The sequence below is a fragment of the Emydura macquarii genome, unplaced genomic scaffold, assembly GCF_026122565.2.
Source record: "Emydura macquarii macquarii isolate MOO-44397 ecotype Brisbane River unplaced genomic scaffold, CSIRO-AGI_Emac_v2 contig_968, whole genome shotgun sequence".
Lineage (NCBI taxonomy): Eukaryota > Metazoa > Chordata > Testudines > Chelidae > Emydura > Emydura macquarii.
In genome coordinates, this window is record NW_027131105.1 from 1,808,646 (window position 1) to 1,831,163 (window position 22,518).

General features: G+C 44.3%; 1 protein-coding gene across 1 annotated transcript in view; it reads right to left on the bottom strand.

Annotated features, from left to right (window-relative positions):
* Positions 1–22,518, bottom strand: part of EFCC1 (EF-hand and coiled-coil domain containing 1) — an 80,803-nt gene that overhangs the window by 18,069 nt on the left and 40,216 nt on the right. The window contains exon 3 of the mRNA XM_067543782.1: positions 4,507–4,652. Within this exon, the coding sequence (XP_067399883.1) occupies positions 4,507–4,652 (146 nt within the window). The remainder of the gene's footprint in view (positions 1–4,506; positions 4,653–22,518) is intronic.

The window sequence follows — 22,518 nt, forward strand, 5'->3', positions numbered from 1 at the left end:
CACCTTTTGGATATTTAATTCTCAACACCTCTTATTTAGGTGAAAGTGAATCACTTCAAAATCTAAAATACTTAAGAGGGAAATGGCCTATTCGCATAATAGCATAGAAATACTTCCATAGTTTTTTAGCAACATCTGAGATCAAATCAGCAGTTCTAAGATTTGATCTACTAGAAACAGATATTTAGTGGGCGGCATCAGCAATAGTTTTGTTCTGAGAATCAATCCCTGAATTGACATCCGTTTAAATCAATTTAGACATGGGCTTTAATTTTTAATTGTTTATTTTAATACCATACAATATCAGATCATTGAAGTGCAGTGGTTCCGCAGTTAGCGATTGTTTGCAGTGTTGCTGTAGCCTTGTTGGTTCCAGGATATGAGAGAGACAAGTTGGGTGAGAGAATAGCTTTTATTGGACCCACTTCTGGTGGTGAAAGATAAGCTTTTGAGCTGTGTAGCTTGAGAGCTTGTCTTTTCCTCTAACAGAAATTGGTCCAATAAAATATTACCTCACCCACCTTGTCCCACAAAGTTAACAAGTCAAACAGTCAATAAAGGAGTTGAAGAACCAGAGTTCTAATCTTAGCTACTTCTGTGTGTACGTGTGTGGGGGAGAGTGGAAGATTTTATAATAATCTGTCTGCGGACTTGAATTTTCTTTGCAGTTGGCACCCAAACTGTGCTGTAGGGTGCTGTCCATGGGCTTTTTACAACTGACTGTACAATGTACATACAGCCCAGGAAATAAAATTCAGCCATCTGCTTCAAGGTACAGACCTCTTCCACTCAAGTTAAGAACAATATCCATTAGTTGGCAGTAGTGATAGGGCTTATTAGGGTTACCATATGTCCAGGTTTTCCTGGACACAGCCTCTTTATTGAGTCTTCTTAAAATCCTCCCACCCTGTCCCCCCCCCCTCCCTGGGGCAGACAAAGAATAACAGGAAATGTCTGGAGTTTTTGCAGAGCAGACAAAGCTGCTGCTCAGAAAGAGCCCCGATGGGTCTGCTTCCTGATTGCTCCCTCTCCTGCATCTGCTGCTGATTTGGTCCATTCCCTTGAAAACCACAGCTGCCAAATCCCACCCTTCCAGGCCCCAGCTCCCAGCCCTGGAGAGGGAGTCCTGCAGGGAGGTGCTGACTGATGGCTCTTGCTGTGTCCTTGGCTTGTGCCAACTGCCCTGCCACCATGAAAGGGAGCAACACTGACCCCCTCCACCTCCAGTGAGTACCCCTGGCGCAAGTAACCCCTCCAGATCTCCTCCCCACCCCCCGCAGTATCCTTCTTTTGGGAACCTGAAATATGGTAACCAAATTATTATGTAATCTGTTTACAATCCTTCTGCCAATAGGGGATAGAGGCAATCACAAACATTTGGGTAAGTCTGACATACTATACTCTATCCATTAGAGGGCAGTGCTGTTGCACATATAGGCCAATACAGTCATCTTTCACCTGGCTGCAAGTCCAAATGATATGATGATACTAGCTCCTCTGTCAAGTATATTTTCTACAATTAAAAAAGGCAGCCTGGTCTCTAATTTTTTTTTAAATACTGGACATAGGCAAATTAATCCAGTTTGCCCTCAAATGAAGTCCAATTTACCTAATTTATGGGTTATCACAATCAATAATTCATCTGCTGAACAGGGATAAACCTTGGTTCCATGCGATATTACACTGTACATTTGTATTGCAATCCTTAATCTAGGCAAGTTTCTAGAACTGCTTTTCTTTCAGAACTCTTCATACTGCCAAAAGAGAGAATTCCTTTCAGATCTGCAATCTGTGATACATTAGTAGTACACATTTTTGCATAATCACTTATATTGTCTTGCTAATGGAGTTCGACAGAAAAGCGATCAGGGATTACAGTGGCTGTGGAGGTAGCAGAATAGTTGATGAGCCACTGATGTTACAGAACAACAAAGTTCCTTTAAGACCTGCAGACTGTTATCTTTGTTCCAGTAGTCAGTGATGCATATGGCATAGCAGATACACAGACTAGCTCTTTACAAATGGGGAAAAGGGGACACAAACTTTCAAGCAGCCCTAATGCCTGAACATTTGAACCATTATTAGCACATCTTCCACACATGGAAATGCCATTTTCTTTGAATGAACTTGTTCACTTACACACCCACTGCTGTCATCACAACACGCTACCTTTTACATGTCCTTTACCGCATATGGTTATTAGGACTGGAAACCAGAGAGAGAAGTGAACTCTTACGTGGCATCCCAAACAGCCATATAAATTGCATAAGACAGATCTTCTTAGACTTGTGAAATCTAATTCTCTAATCAGATGTTGTTCAACCATAGTTACAAATACTCTTCTGCAATAAGAAATTAAAATTCATAAAAGACCTATAGAAGTACATGTATAATGAATAAAATCATCTCACCTGCTAACCCTACGGCTGTGTGAAGCTGACTAATTTTATTTGTGGAAGTTTCCAGTTTCATTCTGAGTGATTTTTTTTTGGTCACGCCTTGCACATCTAAATTGTTCTTTACTGGAGAAATGTTCATTTTCACATTGTAAAGGTATGAAAATGATTTTTTTTTTGTATCGTTCTTGATAGGAAAGCCTTTTTAACTTCAAAAATACATTACTTTAGGCTGAGCTTAGACATGGGGCCTGTCTTTGCATTAGAAGTGTGCTTACCTTAGCAAAATGTTACGTGAAAATGGGCTCATTTTTGAGTTCCTAACAATATGTGGAAAACTTTGAAATTTCAAGTATTTTTGCATTTCATTATGAATATTTTGCAAATCTTTGGTCAGCTCTTCATCAAGGATTTTGGGATTTTAAAATAGCACATGTAAAAATTGTGTGGCTGTGAATGCATACAGATCTTCGGTCTATTAGTAAAGATATTTTCACTGATGCAAATGTGTTCCAATGGGAGACCTGAGGATTTACACCCTCTCTCAGCTCACCCCCACCATTAACAGCCTGTATGAAGGCCATCATCTTTCCAGCAGAGAACTGGATGGGACACCACTTGCAGACTTCAAGTGCCTCCCTTCAGTCTATTGGAGATGTTGATCAATGGAAGGTCTGAACTACCCATCTCCTGAGTGGAGTTGAACAACCTAGTCTAAGACTATGTACACACTAAATCGGTATAAATTATGTCACTCTGGGGTGTGAATAAGTCATCCCCATGAGCGATGTAAGTTACACCAACTTGAGTGCCAGTGTGAAGAGAGCTATGTCAATGGGAGAGCTAGAGTAATTAAGTCAACGGGAGAGCTTTCTCCTGTTGACTTAGAGTCTGCACTAGCAGTGCTAAAGCGGTGCAAGCTCTGTAGGGAAGCCATAGCCTAAGTTCTCCCACATGGCCATACAGAGCCACTGCCACAAAGCAGTCCAATCAGGCCTATGCTGGTTGTTTTGCTGAATTCAACTCAAATTAACAGTACAGAGATGCCTTTATAAAATCACGCTAGAAGCACTCCATATTACCACTCACCTAACAGACACCCATACGCACAGCTGCACTCTAGCAGAACAAAATACCTGTTTGTTTTTTATAATCAAGGACCCCTGATGACATCTCTCTCTATCTCTGGAGGGCATTATTGCATCACACTTACATGCATACACTTCAGACCTCAAATTTAGCAGTTCACCTCCAAATCTCTTCTCAATACTTTTCTTCATTAGCAGAACAATTTCTTGCACATGGTGAATTCCTAAGCAGCCTGACATTTGTCTTCATCTGGCTATAGAGGGGTTCAATACCACTAAGAGAAATTCAAGCTCTAGGTTTGCAACTGCTGTTTACTTGGCATATAAACCATTACCAGGATGAAGGACCTTAGGATAAGAAGACAGTTTTCATAAATGGCTCTCCTCATTACAGCATGTAAATGAGCCAAAGTTGTCATCCTATCCAAGGTCCCTATAATTCTTTTCTCTGTAGAAGAGCAGTGGTATTCTGGATAATTATTAACTAGTCAGTCTTTGGAGACCTGATGATTTTACGAGACTTTCAAACTGTAATACATGCAACCCCATGGGAAACTACAACAAAACAGCATGTAGCAATAGTTAGCGTTACGTGTGCTAAATAGGTCAGAGCATTTCAAAATGACATGGCGAGAAGGTTGTTTTCAAGGAGTCTGTGTATTAACTGTAAATGATTTCTTTGGAACTGATTGTAACTTGAAGTTCTTGGGTATTATTCCTACAGAAATTAAGACCTCAAAAATAAGCAAGAAAAAGGTTTCTGGTCTGTGAATTCTATGAAGGAGGCAGTTCTTTCAAGTGTTAGTTACAAGTGATATGTTCAGATTTTTAATAATCATAGGACTTTTTTGAGGGGAAACTGACTTTTTGTTTAAGGTTTCAAAATTCATTAGGATTAGTGTGTGGCTTTGATTGTTCAAAATCTTTAAAACCAATATTAGTTTGTCTGCTGAGAATCTGACAAATCATGGAGGAAATAGAATAACTAAGGATTCTGCATTACTTATAAGGACTCTCTATACCGTTGTCTGATGTCCCTGCTCCCCCAGTGGGTGAACTTCGATCTTGTTGCACAACAGATAAACAGTATCTTCCAGCTGGTAGTGCTGCTCCTTCTTTTTGCTCTGTGCTACATTGTGAAGGAAGCTGAAGCTTCAAAATCTCTGACCTAGAGAAGAAAAGGCAAAATAAGGTGGACTTTTAGTAAACTTCTAGTACGCTGAGTGAATGTGTACAGCAGAGGCTGCTTTGCCCCATTAACCATTCTGCTAAAATGAAATTGTTCAGACATGCTTTGGAAGCACAGGAACATCTGCATTCAGTGCCTATTAAACGTAGCCCTTGAGGGCTAGTTTTAAAAGACTTTCCATCTTTCTCCAATTCTTAGTAATTAAACTATTTTTGGATTTAGGCATTAATAATTAAACATTACTTATTGCTTTTAGTTAAAATTCAAGACCTCTGTAAAACATGTGTGGACACAGTCTACTCAGACCATAAAATCTTCCTTCTCCACTGACACTGATTGAGTATGTGCCTGATTTTTCCAACGTGGGCCCCTACTCAGGGCAGCAAATCCTGCAGTTGGACACTTATATTGGTGCTTAGGCTTATAAATGTCAGTTTTACATGCTTAAGCACTGGGCCAAGATTGAAATTCACCCTGTTGAGCAGAGTTGGTGAAAGGCCCTTCAGGGAACTTAATCCCTGCTTAGTGCTGACATTAAAAGTTTAAGAGGGGATGTAAGTATCTCTAGGTCTTTGTGAGGGATCCTCTGCATTGGGATGACTGAATGGAGTGTCATATTAACAATAATACTCAGCACTGCTATTGCTTTTCACAGATTCAAATCATAAACTTGGACAAACTGGACCTCATACAACTCCCATAAGGCAGGTATTACCCCCATTTTAGACATGGGGAAACTGAAGCAGAGAGATTGTCTTGCCCTAGACCATGCAGCAAGGCAGTGGCAGAGCCAAGGTTAACCTTTAGTACATCAGGCAACTAACCTGGTGCTCAGCTAACCTGAACATGTTTTTTTAAGGAAAATGCCTACAGGTAGCGTACGTTCTACCCCTTTCAGGTAACAAAGATAAGGTGACTTCAGAGACTGAGAAATCAAAAGAAGTGCTAGAACAGAGTGACAAATTAAAAAGCAAGGTGTTATAGTTCGGAAGGTACTTAATGAAGTGGCTGAACTGTTAATAATGTCATTAAAATCAGCTATTATCCTGGAAGATTGGAGGGTCACAGATATTGTACCTATTTGCTTTTTAAGGCACTGGGGTGAACCTGCCTTAAGATAAAGTGGTTGAAACTATACCCTGAACTGGACTTACATCTCACCATCTAGATGTTTCATAAGAGGGAGTGACCAACATAACTTCTGCAAAAGAAAATTATGGCTTACTAGTCTGTTTCAATTCTTTGAGCATGAAACAAACAAAAAGATAAAAGAAAACCAGTTAATAGAATAGATTTTCAAAAATCCTGTGACTAAGGTACCTTCATGGATTAGACATTGGCCAGAGAAGATTAAAGAACTTCAGACAAAACTAAGTGAATAGGCAGCATGATGATAGATTACATTCATTGTTGACAAATGCAAGATAATATACATTAGAAGGAATATTTTGAAGTACTGGCATATACTGCAGGGTTCCAAATGTATTTAACTACTTATGAAAGACATCTGGGGGTCATTGTGGACAGCGAAATGAAAACTGCCCAACATGATGCTGTCATTCAAAAAAGCAAACAAAATGTTACAATGTGTATAGAATGGGAGTGAAAGACTGAAAATATTGTAATGCAAGGTATTAATCCGTGGTAACAGACCTCACTATTGGAATAGTGTATTTAATTCTGGCCACCTTGCCTCCAAAAGGATGTAGCAGCAGTGGAATTAGAGGCAATTGAAAAGAGTGGGTTTTACTGTAGAGAGGAAATGAATAACAGGATGTGACAAAGGTATGCAGAATAGTGAATGGTATAGAGAAGGTAATTTAGGCACTCCTATTTACCATCTAAAATAATACAAGAGCAAAAAATACATGGTCCCTTATGGACCAATTATCCCATTATGCTCCTTTCTTCTAAGCATCTGATATTGGCCACTTTCTGAATATGGATATGGAACTAGATGGACCATCTGTGTGATCCATTATGGCAATTTCTATGTTCCAGTGACCACACTGCCTCTTGGCTGCTCACATTCAAGAATTAGGTTCCCAGAGCTTTATTTAAAAAACAAACAAACATAGACTTAATATTTTTCTCCAGGATGTTTTCTATCTTAAACCATTCATTGCTGCTGTTTTACAGTTTACCTGTTGAGAGACAGTACACAGCTCACAAATTCTTTCTTAAATGTATATAAACACAAGCCAAACCCAGGAGTTTTACTTTAAATCTAGCTCTCTCCAGATATCTCTTGGGATTGGATTTTTTTCCATGCAAGCTTAAATATTTCTTGCTCTTAACTCTTAAATATATATCAAAAGAAAATGAGAGTAAAACACTTAGAAAATTGGTCCTACTCAAACAAGTTTTGTAACATGATCTTTTCGTACAAGCCTTTCAAACACTTCTCTCAGTTATATGCAACTACTCAAGTGTTAGAAACAAAACTCCATATGGAGTAATGAAAAGGCTAGTGCCAAGTTAAAAAGATAAGTATTATGGAGAGCTTTTGTTCACTCTAACACAGCTGCTGTCAGTTTCTAAGAAACTACATCAGTGTTGGCTCCGTATGTGTATGTCTCTGTACACCAGGCAAGTAGATCAAAATTTAACAGGAAAGGGCATTATTTAGAGCTGTCTATTAGGGAAATAGCTGAGTAAAACTGCTCAAAAAAATAGCTCCCAAGAGTAGTGTTGGCTGTACAAAAACTAATGATGTATTTCATTTGATTTACAGTGATCCTTAGCCTAGCAACAGTTAGCTTTCCTATTAAAGTAGAGGGCGATGGTAACCTTCAGAATGGGACCTGCCTGTCCATTTGTTCTGTACTAAATCATGATAAGATTGACTAACTGACTTATTTTAAAGGACTGTTGTAGATTTCAATCATTTAGGTTATGATATATGAAAGGTTAGTTTGTGGCATAACTTTCAGTTAATATCCAAGTGATTTTCATATTCATTTTTTTAGATGTGTTTTTCATAACATTCATATGTAGGGCAACACATTGAAGGATTACTTAAAGGTTTCTATTGAAAGGCTTGTTTAAATTACTTGTCTGTGCAATCCCAGAAACTAAAATGTTGTTCTAAATCGCTAAAACAAAACTAAGCTTCAACGTTTCAAAAAGGCATCTCCCTAACCTTTTGAGCAGGAAGAATCACTAGCATCTGTAAATGAATCCAGGTTCCCTTATTGCCCTCTTAATTGTGTAATAACTGTTGCCACGATTTTAAAAAAATGACTAGTAATTCTGGATGCCTCACATTTGGGAAGCCCTAATAGGGCCTTGGCACAAAGGAAGAGTGAAGTGGGCCTTTGTGCCTTGTGAGGAGAAAGCTGCACCTGCAATGTTGACTGTCCCCACATAGTTTGGGGGCTAAGGGGAAAAAGGGAGGAGGTGATCCATCTATTAGTAACAGGGCAGCAGTAGACTGAGGCTCTGCTCATGCAAATGATGGCAAACTAGCAGAAGCATCAGGAGACACAATTTGCTGCACCACAGAGGTGGCAAGAAGCCCACTTTCAAGAATGGTGACATAAACAGTTGGGCTAAGGACACTAGATAACATGGTTGGCGATGCTGATTGTGGGTGGCTGGGACCAGAAGCTGATCCCCAATGCCTTTCTCCAAACACTTGCGTGAGTGGGGAGGGCAGTGAGGGAATTGATGTGGGTGGCAACATCGCACTGTTCCTGATGGGTGAGGCATAGGCAGCTTACGGGGCAGCCAGTGATGAACAGGTGAATGCCTATCTGGGTATGACTGCAGCCATTTGGGACCAATTTAGGCTGAAGTCCGGAGGCATATAAACACAAATTTTGAGTTGGTCTGTTTCTGTGAGGAGCAAACCATGGGCAGTGGCCCAGAAACTATAGGACCTCACAGCTTGGTGGCACTGCCCCAAGACCAGCTCCATGGAAAGGATCATGGACTAGATTGTCCTGGAGCCATTCCTAAAGGTTCTACCTATAGGAGCCAGAGCAGGGTAAGGCATTTTCAGCTGGCCTCAGTGTGGGAAGCTGTTGAATGAGCAGAGGCCTTCTTTGAGGCTGAGGGAGACGAGCGGCTGGATGATATGGCAAATTGAGAGGATCCCAACATGGGGTGGCCCAGGGAAGCTCCCTAGGGGGAAAGACATGAAATGATCAAAACTTGGGGGATACACACGAGCTGCAGGGGGATGCCAGGTCGCTGCCAGTTTAATGGAAACACACATCAGGATGGCCAAGGGGGCCCTCTGGCATTCTTCAGATATGTCGTGTGTGAGAAAGAGATTATCTAGGCTGTCAATACAGCCAGACCAAGGTCAGGGTCCATTTGGAAAGTTAGGGGGCTTGGCTGTACATGATCTCAGTTAGACTGGAAGAAGCAGTAATTGAGGAATTCATAGACTCAGGTTGTAAGTGCACTCTTGTCTGGGGAAACGAGGCAAGGATAAACAAGGTAGACCAACATCTGGTACGCATCTAATGTATCCATGGTGAGACCCATATCTACTCCACAGCAGAAATTGAACTGGAGGTCCTAGGCCAGAGATCTTAACTGCACATCGGGGTGGTCAAGAAGCTACAGTGGCTGATAATTCTGGGGAGAGACTGGGTGGGTTTCTCAGCCCTCGTGCAGCAGGAAATAGAACATAAGCCCAGGACAGGGAGAGTCTGGGGTTGACTGGAAAAGTAAATGAGGGGCTGAAAACTGAGTAAGGATGGCAAAGGGGTGTGTTTGAAAGGGAGTGTGGGAGTCTCCCCAAGGCCTGCAAGAGCAGCTTAAAAGGTGCCAACAAGAATTGTAGGAGGTAAGGACCTATGGGAAAAGATTATTACGCAGTTAGTAGGTGTAGAACAAGAGTTGTCCTGGGTTCAGGTGGAGGCTGAGAAAGAAACAGTAATGCTTAATCCTGGAGCAAGAATTGGCCTGGCTCCAGACAGAAAAGTACCAGGGAATTGAGGCTGGTAGGAACCCAGAGTCTCAATCCCAACAAGATGCTGTGGGGACCTAGATAGGGCTGCAACAACAGGTAGAGGACCAGATAAGGGGCCAATGGTAGAAGCAGGGCTCCAGTACGGAAGGGAGACAAGAAACACCTGTTTTGTGGCTCCTGTCCTGAAGGCTGGGGAGCTTGCAGAACAATTAGAAGTGATGGAATGTGGTTTACAGGACCCCAGGCATGAGTGGGAGAGAGAGAAAGAGAACAACTGGCAGGAGGAAAGAGGATGCTTAATCATGGTCAATGAATCTGAGACTGAGTTAGAAATTCTGTGTGCAGACACTGAAAAACCTGTGGATGCAGTGAGCTCCAAGTCCAGGCAGAGAAGATGAGACTGTATATTAACTGTGCTCTGTGAGGCTGCGTATGAGACCCTGGCCCACTGCACAGGATTTAGAAGGACTGGGATTATGGGTTTATTCCTGAGAGACTGGTTAGGGTCCATGGGACTTGGGGAACCCTCTGTGCTGTATCTGAGTTTGTGTAATGTGAACTGTTTTATGGAATGTTTGTTAAATAAATGCAGGGAATGTTTTGGTTGGTTTGGAAAAATGTAGGAGTCCACATTGGAGGTGGGCCCCTGGAGTATTTTATATGGAATGTTTTCTGAAATATGTCTGTGAGAAACGTATTTCCCTTGGAGAGGGGATAGGAGTAGCCCAAGGAGGCATCTCACAGGTCAAAGCAAAAAACAAGGCTTTTTTTCCTGAAAAGGGGGAGGCGTATCACAGGGTACCTGGTCCCTTGTAAGTACCGTGAGCCCAGTGCCACTGGGTCTGAGCAGCTGGGCCAATATGAGCTAATTAAAGGGGACGGGGCTACCCTGGGCTATAAAGGCCTGTCCTAGGGCAGGAAGAGGAGGATTGATTGGGGCAGGCTGTGCCAGGAGAGGAGCTAAATCCAGGCGCAAGGGGCCAGAGGTGCAGGACCTGTTGTTCCAGAAGGGGAAGAGAACTGGCTGGAAGAGGAAAAATGCAAGAGGCTGGATCACCTCCTGGGAGGGGAAGCTGTAAAACCCTACTACAAAGGGTGGGCTAAAGGACTGTCTGTTCGATTTACTTGCTTGTGTATGGACTGTGGAGGCCACCTGTCCAGTTTTAAACTGGATGGCCTCTTTTTTTAGCTGGTTTGTCCCCTGTCTGGTACTGGGACAACACTGGATGTAGTTTTGTCTGGTACTAGATGGGGGATACGGTTTTGAACAGCGCAGAGCTCTGCCCCTGCCGGCATGACTTTGCAGATGTGCAAGGTCAGGCAGATGGGTAAGGCATGGCCATGCGTTCTTGAAAATGGCATCCCCCATGCAGCGTGACCTTGCATGCACCATGTATGGTCATGTGGGCGGGGGCAGGGGTGGGCCCATGCTGTTCCCAGAAGTACCAGTTGTCAGGTTTTCTGGGAACATGTGGGTGGTCACCCTAATTTGGAGAATAAAGCCTCATATAGGAGACTGAGCCATGGGAGTGTGTGTTTGGAACCTGAGGAGAAGCCCTGCCTTATGACAGGGCCCCTTTGGGTCTTAAAGAATACTAAAGCTATTTCTACATTTACAGCATAGTGCAGGCCACTCTTTTATGTTTGCTGCTTAAGGTTTTAACCTGTAAACCATGGAGCATCTTCCGCTAGCATGAAAATCTATTCTCATAAACGTGGGTGAGTGTTGTGCTGTTTAAGGGAAAATGTTGATAGCTATGGTTTTCAAATCTGGAGATCTGTTTTTAATTTAGCTTGCAGCCCTTTGTACATCCAAAATCTTACTAATGAAAAATAACCTCTCCCATAAAACTCTGATTGCTTTGTCATGGCTTGGCATTACTGATTGTCTCTGCTTAGATGAGATTCTTGAACTCCTCTCCTATAGTTCTCACTAAGGAACATTCTCACTAAAGTACAAAGTTAAGATAAATTCAGCTTCTTGTGTACTGAGAATCCTGAGATGGGATGAAAGGACGTAGATATGATCAGGTACCTTCTAATGTGAAACACTTGGGGAGAGCAGAACAGGCAAAGTGTTTGTTTGATCTTTCTGCCCAAGCTATGAACCAGGGAGAGGCATGTCTTGTTTTGTTATTTTGGGGAATGTCAGCTGTGAAACTAGAAAGAAAAATGAATTCTGAGCAGGGGACTGAGAATCGGGCACTTTAGATTTCAAATCCCAGAACAGACATTAACTTCTGGGGCTTGCATCAAGTCTCTTAACCTCAGTGCCTCTGTTTCCCCAAATATATGTTGCAAGGCCAAATACTATTTCTTCAGCCCTGAATAAAAAGTACTATGCTGCAGTACTGACTGCACACAGCTCTAGAAAGGCTCATTTCCTGATAGAAAACATGACCACTTCCATCATTTCTAGGAGTTTGGACAGATTTGAAGTGTGAGCCAGGGAGCACAGTTTTTCCTCTTCAAAAGTTATTTATGCATCAGCAAAATGTAATACAAAATGCAGGCACTAATTTTGAACCTGCGGAGGTGTCTGAGCTTTACAGCAAGTGGGACTAAGTAGCCCAACCATGACACTTTGTGTTGCCATGATAAATTCTCATAGGAGGAAGTTACACTTCTTAAATGGTGGGTTCAATTATTTTTCATTAGTATTCATAAAACGTCTAACTAGGCTTCATAAATAGAGAGGAGAGTGAATAAACTGCACATTCGTGGGGGGCAAAGATCACAGGGAAAAGTGGCTCTGAAGATTCCTGGGAAGCATTTGTGTACCATGCAGCATAGCAAGGTTTCCATAGTGATAGTCGAACAGTCCACATTCATTTTAAGGCCTTTGTATTGAGGATAATGGGCAGCTTGAGAGCGGGAAAATCCAGGAGCTGGGAGTTTGCAAAGTGTTGGACCTCAGAATAATGTCCGTGACTAATTGGCTTTTAATTAGTGCTCCTCTCATTGTTACGGAAACTTCTAACTGCAGCACAAGGCACCTGTTTTTGCCACTGAATGAATTTAACTTTCATTTTTCCTGTTTAATCAAAGGCTAGCTCAAGGGAATTGTTTAGCATCATAACCATAGATTCTTAACTGGTCCAAGTCACATTCTTAACCCTATTGCCTTAAAAGAATGCATGTCTCTCTAAGCGTATATGGAGTATTTACATAGCAGTATATGTTGATATAAAAATGATATATAATCTTCAAAGGTGGGCAAAACAGGAAATATTTTTGGTTTTCTAAAGCTAAAATTAGGATTGATGCTGCTACCATTTGATTCAGATCTTCAAAGTTTAGGGATTTGAGTGGTTTTAGTTTTTGTTCATCTCTAATAGGGAAGGAATTATATCTTTAAGCGATTATGCATTACCACCAATCATTTACAGCTTCTCCACACATATCAAACAGTTCAAATACCATGGTATAATTTCATATCGGAGCTAAACAGGTGTGTGGTCTGTCAGGATTCCCTTTCTACCTCCCACTCTCTTGAATGTCCCAAAAAGCAGTGCCCTTCCTTCCAGCTGAAATAGCATAAATGCACCTCCCACAGCCCATCCAGACTGCTCCAAACATTGTTCAGAGAGTTATTAGCTGATGCCCTCCACTCCCTCAGCATGTTGTCCCTGCAGCTCTGCACTCTCCCAAATCCTAGCCTCAAGTTCCTTCCGTTTTCATAGTCCTCCAAAGATGGCCAAAAGTTTTCTTTAATTCTCTCCTGCATCCCATCACAAATAAACAAATTAAAACCTTTTATGCTAAGTTTTAGATGGACTGTCTTTAAAACTTGGCCCTAAAACCCCTGAAAATAGGATGGTTTAGGTTTTTTTAGTGGAGTCTTTGATGTAGCAGTCTTTAAGTGTAGTAGCTATAACAAAGGAGACCAGATAAATGTCCCAGTTCAAGTCTCAGCTGCAAGGTGCACAATGTTTTCACAGCAAATCTAGCCACCAGATGGGGGTACTCTGTTAATTGGGCTTTAATGGTTATACCCACCAGCTGGCAGACATGATATTATGTATCACTAATGTGGAGTCATCTAATAAGGGAGGGTCTTACACTAAGCCACTTTGCACAGATAATGAAATTACCACGTAAAAACGAGTCATTTATTGTCCACAGTAGCATCTGCTAAAGAGCAAGAATGGATTGATCTGAATGTTTTCATCCCCAAAGATATGTTGTCCATAATACACCTGCCTTGCTTTTGCAGAAGTTGTAGTGAATGAGGCAAGGGCCAGCAAGAAGAGAAGGGATGGTCTCATGCTTTAGGTAGTTGAATGACACCCTGGAGAAATGGATTCTATCCCTGTCTCTGCCAAAGTTTCCTCATGTTGCTGGACAACTCATGTAAATCAAACTTTTCACAAGTAGTCACTAATTGTGTTCCTTATTTTCTGGGTGCCCGATTTGAGACTCTGGGTCTGATGTGCAGCAGTGCTGAGCACTCTCACTTGCAACAGAAGTCGGTGGGAGCTGTGGTTTGAACACATGAAGTGCTATATAATATTAAATACTCTGGGGAAAAATCAGGTGCTAGGTATCTTAAATTGGGGATCTAAAATTAATGGATACTTTTACTTTAATCTCTGTTCCTCAGTTTCCCTTCTGTAAAATGAGGATAATAATACTCCCTTGCCTCACAGAAGAGTTGTGATGATAAATTCATTAATGTTTGTGAAGCAGTCAGATACTATGGTGAGGAGCACCATAGAAAAGCCCCGAAGGAAATTAGTAAAGTTACTCATTCCACAGGCACCATCTATCCTAAACATTGAATGAGGCAGGGATCCTGTAGGAAAAAATAGTGTGTTCCTGTAAATAAAGACTGTATCAAAATGCATACACAGAAGGGGGCCAAATTAAGGATGCACAGGCATTCTCAATTCTGGCATTTCCTAATTTTTCGGGGCTGGAATTTGTAATTTGTTTTGTTTTAATGTAGTTTTATCATAGAAATGTAGGGCTGGAAGGGACGTCAAGAAGTCATCTACTCCAGCCCCATAACCCCACCCTATGCTGAGGCAAGATTAAGTATACTTAGACAGGTGTTCGTTCTTTAAAACTGCCAATGATGGGGATTCCATAACCTCCCTAGGTAACCTATTGCAGTACCTAACTACCCTTAGAGTTAGAAAGTTTTCCTTTACATTGAACCTGAATCTCCCTTGTTGCAAACTAAGTTGATTACTATTTCTCTGAACTGTAATGGGACACCATCTTCTTTATAATAACCCTTTTACATATTTGAAGACTGTTATCATGTCCCACCTCCGCCTTCTCTTCTTTACAGCACCAAGAGCCTCAGTATAAACTTTCCTGTGCTCCATTGTGACTCAACACTGAAGTGAAGGAAAGACCTTTAAAGATGATGTAGTTCAGTCTCCATGATTATTCAGCCCTTGGCTTGTCTGCTTACATTGCCAACAAGGTTGTCCATTATTATTATTAATTAAATCACTCATAATATTTAGTTTAAAGACTTGTGCTGTTTAATGGAAGATGTATTTAATAACTGTAATACAACCTGCTACTATACCAAGCAGAGGTGATAATTTTGGTAACTGAGATGTGATTAGAATTTGTATTGTATTGCAGTGGTGAAATTTTGAGTATGTTGCAAAATAGGTTGCTTTTTAAAAATCTAATTAACCATGACTGCATCGTCCAGGATGAATACATACCACTTCTGAATTATGTTATTTAGATATTGTTGTCCCTTTAATGAATTTGTGACATTACAAAGGAAATAAATAGTTTCCAGATGTTGCTCCAGTTAAACAAAAAATGTCATTGCCACACCCTGCTATCCAGAAATTCAGATACTCATACTGGAAGTCTGTGTGAGTTGAATTCGCACAGTGCAGCTTTCATGGAAGTTGGGAAATTGTAAATATTCCTATTCTTAAGGCACATGACTCACTTGTAGAACCCTTGGCATGCAGTGCCTAAAACTTGCATAACTTCTCCCAGAGGTGCAAGCCATAATACTGGACTGAAGTTTCTTTCTTGTCATGGAAATGGAGCTCATAGGGTCTAGTGCTCCCCTATGTGTGCTGTTCCCACCAAGGATCTAGGAAACTGAGTTTCCTCTCTGTTGTTTAGTCAGTACATTGTGAACCTATCGTGGATCATTTATTTCTACTCAGTGATGCCACATAATACATGTCATGCCGATGATTTCACAACTGCCCCAGAACCCCTCCAGAGCCTGTAGATTGTGGGTTTCTGTAGCAGGTGCTACTGCCACTAGCATTATTCATGTTAACTTGTTATGTTGAGTGGGAACTGCAGCCTGTGGCTTGTCTGCACCTCAAAACCAATATTGTGTATTTTGCATTAAAGTGATGCAGACGATTCTTCTTACTGTGGCTTTTCTTAGGGTATGTCTCCATTGGAGCTGGAAGTATAATTTTCAGCTCAAGCAGACATATCCATGCTAGCTCTGATTGAGCTAGTATGCTAAAATTAGAAGCCTAGCCTTGGCGGTGCAAGAGAGAAGGACAGGCCAGCTGCCTGAATACATATCTAGGGTCTTGGAGGACTTTGTATTTGGGGTAGTTAACCTGTTGCACCATTGTAGGTACACTTCTCATTTTTAGCGCACTAGGTATGTTTACTCAAGCTGGAAATTAGTCCTCCCAGCTCCAGAATAGACACACCCTTGCAGCAGATAGCAAACCCTCCAAGTTTAAGTACACGGTTCTGAGGAGCAGACAGACTTCACTCAATAGAGAAAATTACTGGATTGGCTCCACTGATCACTGAGACTAGTTTCTAAATCAGTGTCTGCTTTATTATGATTATATCAGTGGAGTTTGAGCAAGGCCTTCCTTCCCTGCAAAACGTGAGGATATTGGGCAATCTTTCCTCAGGTCAGGCAGGCTGTGCCCATGCACACAATTGTTGAGGACTCTGTCCCAGCAAGGGGAGATGGTTCAGAAGTTCACATGCTTCTTCAGACTATCAGAAAATACGAATCTGCAGAATGGGCCGAAGGTCTCATGGGAACAAGTTCTTAAGTGGGATCTGCAGTACTTCCTGCTTCTGCTCAGGTTCGATAGACCATGAGAACAAGTTCTATAGCCATTCTGAGGTTTTCACTTCTAGTCTAGACCAGGAACAGCAGAGGAAATGAAAATAAAAATGAAAAAAAATCTCTTAAAATTAACATTTTCCCTTAAACGTCAAAATTTTTTCACCTGAGGTTTGTCATGAAGGTTCAGGATTTTATCTGAAGTTGTTCCTCCACCCTTACTTTATATTACTATGGGTCTCCAATGGCAGTTGAGGCCTCAAGGCACTACTGTAATATTGCTACTAATAACTAAAGTTACAGTGGATTTGAAAATCCCCAGTCAATATGCGTGGGGGGGTGGAATCAGCATCTATCAAAACTTGACTTTGATCCAGCAGGCCCATGAAACTTGCATGAGATGGTGCAGTTGTCAAATCCAAATTAAGTGGGTTGCTTAGATAATTGGTAGTGGCTACTTATTAGCTCCTTCTAGGAAGGCCATAACCTAAAACTAATATTTAAATTGTGTGCCATCGTAAAAAACTGGGATTGTGTGACTGTAACCAAGATATCTCCTATTAAACATATCATTAAGATAATAAACAAAGGGACCAGAGTGTTTGTTTTTTGGGGTTCTTTTTTAGGAAGTCCAAACCATTTCCTCCTGCCTCTGTTTGTTTGTAAAGCAAACAAAAAGCTGCACGTATCCTACATGTTCTTTAGATGTGTGCTCTTTAATTCTCAGGGACTCTCCTGTTACCACTTAATGCACTAATCTGCAGGGTGCAATCCCGTAGAGAATAAGTATCTAACGAGTTTTTTAATATCTCCTATATCTTTATAAAGAAAGTTTCTGGCTAACCTTGGAATCAGTGGGTTACAAAGGTTTGATTAAACATTATTGATCAGCTCTCCCTCTGCTTTGTGCATGGAAAACTGTAGCTATGGCCTATGGAGGTACAACATGGGGAAGTACCCACTCACTGGCATGTTCCTCCTTCATCCCCTATGTCAGGATACCACAGAGGTAGGGCTCTACGAATGCAAAAGTAAGGAATAGGGTGATGGCTGCTCTTACACATCATTCTTCCCTCACACCCCACAAGACAACCTGTTGCAAATTAATGCTGACCAATTATGGCTGCTAATCCTTTCAAAAAAAATCAGGATTCACATTCATTAGTTAGAGCAGATGCATTCACTGATTTCTTGTATCTCCATCAGATTTTAAAAAGCCTGCAGGAAAAAAGTCATGCTAAGGCCAAAACCCTGTCAGACAAATGGCCCTTGTATTGTGCGGAGTCCTTCTCAAGCGGGTCACCCTGCTGGTAATGCTGTCTCTAGGTGCCCAAAGAACAGAATGTATAGTTATTATGGGACAGGAAGCCTGGACTATTCTTGTCATTCCCAGAGATTTGCTATATGATCTTAGGCAAGTCACAAATTCTCTGTATCTCAGAGACCCTGTCTACACTTACCTCCAAGATTCGGCAGCAGTCGACGGGAGTTACGCGAGCTAAGCAAAAAACTTGCGTAACTCCCGTCGACTTCTCTGCTCCTCTTCTGCATGCCATCTTCACTGCACTGTGCCGACGGGAACCGCATTCCTGTCGATGCAGCGCTACGCCACTTGTGAAGGTGGTCTTAGTACGTCGATTTCTGGATCGACTGAGCGGGTCTTCACTGAGCCGTAGCCAGATTCTCCATCAGGAAAGAGGAATAACAATCACCCTATCATGTTCTGCAGCTTAATGCATTAATGTATGTAAAGTGTTTTTAGATCCTTGGATGGAAAGCTCTACATAACTGCAAAGTACTGTTATTATATTAAGCCTGTCTAATTAGACAAACTTCTTTCATGCTTTAGCTCTGCATCCGCTGTTCCAACACCTGTTTGAAATGAGGGTGGATCAAAATCAGTTATTTAAAAAAAAACAACAGATGCTTTTTATTTAAATGAGAATTGTTTGATTTAAATAAGGCTTATTTTTCAAAATTAGCCTATTTAAAATTAAATGTAAAATTGACAACTGATGTTAAGGCCTAAACTTATTATTATATAATAAAATCATCTAAATATACAAAATAATAAACAATACATGTTTGCTGCCCAGTTTGAAAGAAAGTCAGACTACTGAACTTGTGGAAGTCACTATCTAACCACCTGGAAACAGTTTGTTGAAGTGCTAAACCAGAAATACCCTCTTCTGCAGGTGCAGAGAGAATATTTTCTTCATTTTAGTTTATTCAGCTAATTCAATTCAATGACTAGTTCATTCAAGGTTAAGAAATCAGATGGGAGTTGCAAAAGCAGGAGAGTTTGTTTTCCTTTACCAATCTATGAATAAAAATAAATGAGATCTACTAGTTCTCTCTTCGAGTGATTGCTCATATGCATTCCAATGTAGGTGTGTGCGCGCCCCGTGCACAGATTCCCGGAACTTTTTTCCCTAGCAAGCCCCGCATGGCCAGCTCAAGCGCCCCCTGGAGTGCCGCGCTCATGTCGCGGTATAAAGGGCGCTGCTGGCTGCGCGGGTCCCCAGTTCCTTCTTTCCGCCTGTGACGGTTACTGGAACTATCGCCTCTTGCTGTGTGCAAGTAGCTCATTCCCTAGTTGTTTGACTGTTTTCAACGTTTCTTGTTATAGTAGTAGTTATAGAGTTCGTTAGTTTGTAGTTGTAGTGACAAGTTAGAACCCCGGACGGGGTCCTCTTCTGCTGGGAGTCATGCCGGGGTCCACAGGCTTTAAGAACTGTGTCTTGTGTACTAAAGCCTTTCCTATTAGTGACCCGCATGACCACTGTCTCCGGTGCCTTGGAGAAGAACACCGTCGAGACAAATGTAAGATTTGTAAGTCCTTTAAGCCTCGGACCCAGAAAGAACGAGACGCGAGGCTAAAGGCGATTCTAATGGAGTTGGCGCTCCGTCCAGCTTCCGAGCCGTCCCGGTCTCCGTCGGCACCAAGTGTGTCGTCGGTGCGGAGCGCCCCCCCACCGGCACCGCTTTCGGCACTGCCGCGGGCCTCTAAAGTGGCCAAGAAGACGGCACGGCCTTCGGCCGCACCCAAGATCTCCCTCCGGCCCACGCAGGGTGGAGGAAGTACGGAGACGCCCCAGCCAAGCGCCGTTGAGATTACTCCGGCACCGGGGTCTCCATGCGGGCTGCCTCCCACGACTCCTGGTAGTGGGGGAGTGCACCTGCAAGGGCCGTCGATGCCGGAGGCGTTTACTGCGGCACGAGCCCTCATGGCCTTGCCCACGCCTCCGTCCCCCCCTCGGCCGAGGGACAAGGGACCCGCGTCTCGGGGCAAACCCGCGCTGGGTGGTCCCGGTGGTTGGAGACGCTCCCAATCTAAGTCTCCTGCCAGACGGTCACGGAGGGTGGAGAGCGTCGGCTCCCCTCCGAGCTCCGACTCTAGGTCGTCGAGCGACTCGGCACTGCGGCACCGTGGGCGGTCCCGAGTCCGTCGCCGGAGCCGCAGATCCAGCTCCGATTCGAGCGGGGACCGGGATTCGGGCTCACGATCTACGGTGCGGAGCCCGTCCCGGCACCGATCGAGGTCACTGTCGGTCGTTTCGAGAGGCAGCGACTCACATCTGGCGGCACCGCCGATCCCGGCACCGACGCCTGCTTCGGCACTGTTGCCGGCTCTGGCACCGTTGCAGCCGGCACCGATGATGGCACCGTTGCAGCCGGCACCGATGATGGCACCGTTGCAACCGGCACCGGTGATGGCACCGGCACCGACCTCGGGACGGCTGGACTCCCTTCAGCGTCACCATCGTCGGCACCGCTCTCGGTCTCGAGGGGGCAAGCGGCATCGCAAGTCCTCTCGCCGCAGGGGCAGGTCGGGTGCATCGTCGTCGTCGTCCCCGTCCTCCTCTCATCGCCGGCACCGCAGACGTCGGCACCGGTCCACGTCGTCCTCATCGGACCGCTCCACGCGTCGGCGACATAAGCGACGCACGGGGGCTCTGGTGACACTAGGGCGGTGCGGCTCCATCAGCCTTCCCTGCAGGCTGCGGGGTGGGCCCAGGGACCTTGGCAGTGGCCGTATTGGGGACCCTGGAATGCCTCTATGCCCCAGGGCTCGGTGTCACTGCACTCAGTGGTGGCCCCCCCAGTCCCCCCGGCCCCTAAGGTTCATGAGCAGGGTTCGGAGGACTCGGACCCTGGGGAGGGACCCTCTTCCGCACCCCTACCCTTCTCTTCCTCATCGTCACCGGATGAGGCAGCAGCAAGGGATCGTAAAGGGCCCCTGTTTGACTTCAGGGCCCACCAAGACCTCCTAAAGAGGGCTGCTGAGAACTTGGGCATGGAGTTTAAGCTCATGTCTAAGGAGGAGGACTCCCTCTTTGGGCCCTCGGGCTCTCTGGGACCCTCCCGGGCGACCTTGCCAGTGCATGACAATGTCATGAAGATAGCGAGGAAGCTGTGGCAGACCCCTTCCTCCCTGCCTTCCACCTCTAAGGGGGTGGAACGGAAATATTATGTCCCCAAGGAACCCTTTGAATTTCTGTACAGCCACCCTGCGCCCAGTTCTCTGGTGGTCGATGCGGCCAACCAGAGGGACCGTCAGGGGGTCAGGGTAGCACCCCTAAGGACAAGGAGGGCCGTAAGCTGGACTTGTTCGGGAGGAAGATCTACTCTACTGCGGCGCTGCAGTTTAGAGTAGCGAACCACCAGGCCTTGTTTGGGAAGTATAATAAGAACCTGTGGGCCTCGATGCAGAGGTTTGCTTCCCAGCTGCCCCCTGACCAGGAGGCGGATTTTTCCACGGTTCTGCATGAAGGATCTGCGGTGGCTACTGCTGCGCTGCAGGCGGCTAGCGACGCGGCTGACACAGCCAGTAGGGCAATGGCCTCGGCGGTGGTGATGCGCCGCTGCTCGTGGCTTCAAGCCTCTGGCCTCACTCAAGAGGTTCAGCAGGCTAACCAGGACTTGCCGTTTGATGGCCTGGGTCTGTTTTCGGAAAAGACAGACGACAAGCTCCACGCTCTCAAGGACTCTCGGGCCACCCTGAAGTCTCTGGGGTTGTATACTCCTCAGGCCTCCAGGCAGCAGTCCAGACCGCAGGTCCAAGGGCAACCACCGCCCCCGCCCAGGCCGGCTCCTCGACCACCCCAGCAGAGGAGGGGTCGTGAGCGCTACCGCGGTCCCAGCAGGGGAGGCCGCCAGGGGTCCTCTGCGAGGGGCCAGCATGGGCCTGCAAAAGGGGGTAATCAGGCTAATAAACGTTTTTGACCCAGAGCAGGAGGGTAGTACTCTTCCTTCTCTCTGGGATCCTGGTCGGCCGTTTGGGGACAGGCTTCGCCCTTTTCTTTCAGAATGGGAAGCCATCACTACGGACCGCTGGGTCCTGGAGGTGATTGCTAAAGGGTATGCCCTCCAGCTTACAACCTCCCCTCCCAACACCCCCCCAAGGCTGTCCCCCATTGGGGATCTGGCCTCGGTTCAGCTCCTGGTGCAGGAGATTGGGTCGCTCCTCACGTTGGGGGCAGTGGAGGAAGTCCCACTGGCCGAAGAGGGCAGGGGCTTTTATTCTAAGTATTTCTTAATCCCCAAGGCGAAGGGAGGCCTTAGGCCCATTCTGGACCTCCGTGGCCTAAATAGATATATTAGGCGAGTTAAGTTTCGTATGGTCTCTCTCGCCACAATCATTCCGGTCCTTGACCCAGGGGATTGGTATGCCGCCCTGGACTTGAAGGATGCATACTTTCACATCTCGATATTACCGGCCCATAGGCGGTTTTTGAGGTTTGTGGTAGCGGGACACCATTATCAGTTTTGGTCCCTACCCTTTGGGCTCTCCTCAGCACCCAGGGTTTTTACTAAGTGCATGGCTGTGGTAGTAGCCCACCTGCGCCGTAAAGGTGTTCAAGTCTTCCCTTACCTGGATG